Source organism: Suricata suricatta, chromosome 12 (genome assembly GCF_006229205.1).
Source record: "Suricata suricatta isolate VVHF042 chromosome 12, meerkat_22Aug2017_6uvM2_HiC, whole genome shotgun sequence".
Lineage (NCBI taxonomy): Eukaryota > Metazoa > Chordata > Mammalia > Carnivora > Herpestidae > Suricata > Suricata suricatta.
Genome location: NC_043711.1, coordinates 49587601 through 49588610, shown reverse-complemented (window position 1 = coordinate 49588610; position 1010 = coordinate 49587601). Strand labels below are relative to the sequence as shown.

General features: G+C 46.0%; 1 protein-coding gene across 1 annotated transcript in view; it reads left to right on the top strand.

Annotated features, from left to right (window-relative positions):
• The window catches only part of TADA3 (transcriptional adaptor 3), a 10360-nt gene that overhangs the window by 5081 nt on the left and 4269 nt on the right, over positions 1-1010 (top strand). The window contains exons 5-6 of the mRNA XM_029917893.1: positions 578-594; positions 688-797. Of these exons, the coding sequence (XP_029773753.1) occupies positions 578-594; positions 688-797 (127 nt within the window). The remainder of the gene's footprint in view (positions 1-577; positions 595-687; positions 798-1010) is intronic.

The window sequence follows — 1010 nt, the reverse complement described above, 5'->3', positions numbered from 1 at the left end:
TTATTGAACCTTATTTTTCTCCCTGATTCAAACACAGTCATGTTTTTCTCTCTCATGTAACAGCTGGGCCACATGGCTGAGGTGGGGGAGGGGAGAGATCTCAGTCCCACACCATCAGACAAGGATCCCATCTGTGGTGGTTTTGCCACCCTAAAGATGCACAGTGTGCAAGGTCATTCTGGGTATGATTGCTACTCCAGGCCCAAAGCAAAAGAGTAGGAAGAATGTGTGAAGGAAGCTTTATGGGCCATGACTAGCTGTGGCTCTTATCTCTTCTGATCACTTTCCACTGGAGAGAATTTGTCACATGGCCACATCTGACCGCAAGGAAGGCTGGGAACTGTAGTGTAGCTGGACAGCCAGCAGCCTCTGCCACAACATGCTCGCATACGTTGCAAACACTTGACAAACTTTAGCTCTTCTCTTTGCCATTATTTGATCATTACTCTTCTGTGCGCTCTTCTTTTGGTATCAGTACAAAAGAGGCATTTTTAAAATGATCAAAGCTTTCTAGAATCAGTTTGGGAAGGCTTCCCAGAGTGATGGGAACAATGAAAAAATCTTTCTGGTCTGTGAGGACTGAAGACTCTGACTGTAGGTCAGAGAGGAGCAAGAAAATGGAAACACTACAGCTTTGACTCTCTCCATCCCATTATTTTTTTTCATCCCACTCCTGTGTTGTTCTAGGAAAATATTATTTCCCCTATGGAGGACTCTCCTATTCCTGACATGTCTGGGAAAGAATCAGGGGCTGATGGGGCAAGCACCTCTCCCCGCAATCAGAACAAGCCCTTCAGGTGAGTGACCGTCCTGTCCATGTTCCTATTATCTGGCTCCTGCTTCTGTTGACTTTTTTCATCCTAACATGGGAAGGTCTTCATGTTAGAGAGAGGTTGAGGGTATTTTGATGAAGCCCAGTGCAAGTTTCAAATGTGCATGCTGGCCCAGCACTTGTGCGTGCACAGACTTGAGTACAGGGTTGTTCATCATAGCCCTGTTCATACCACAGG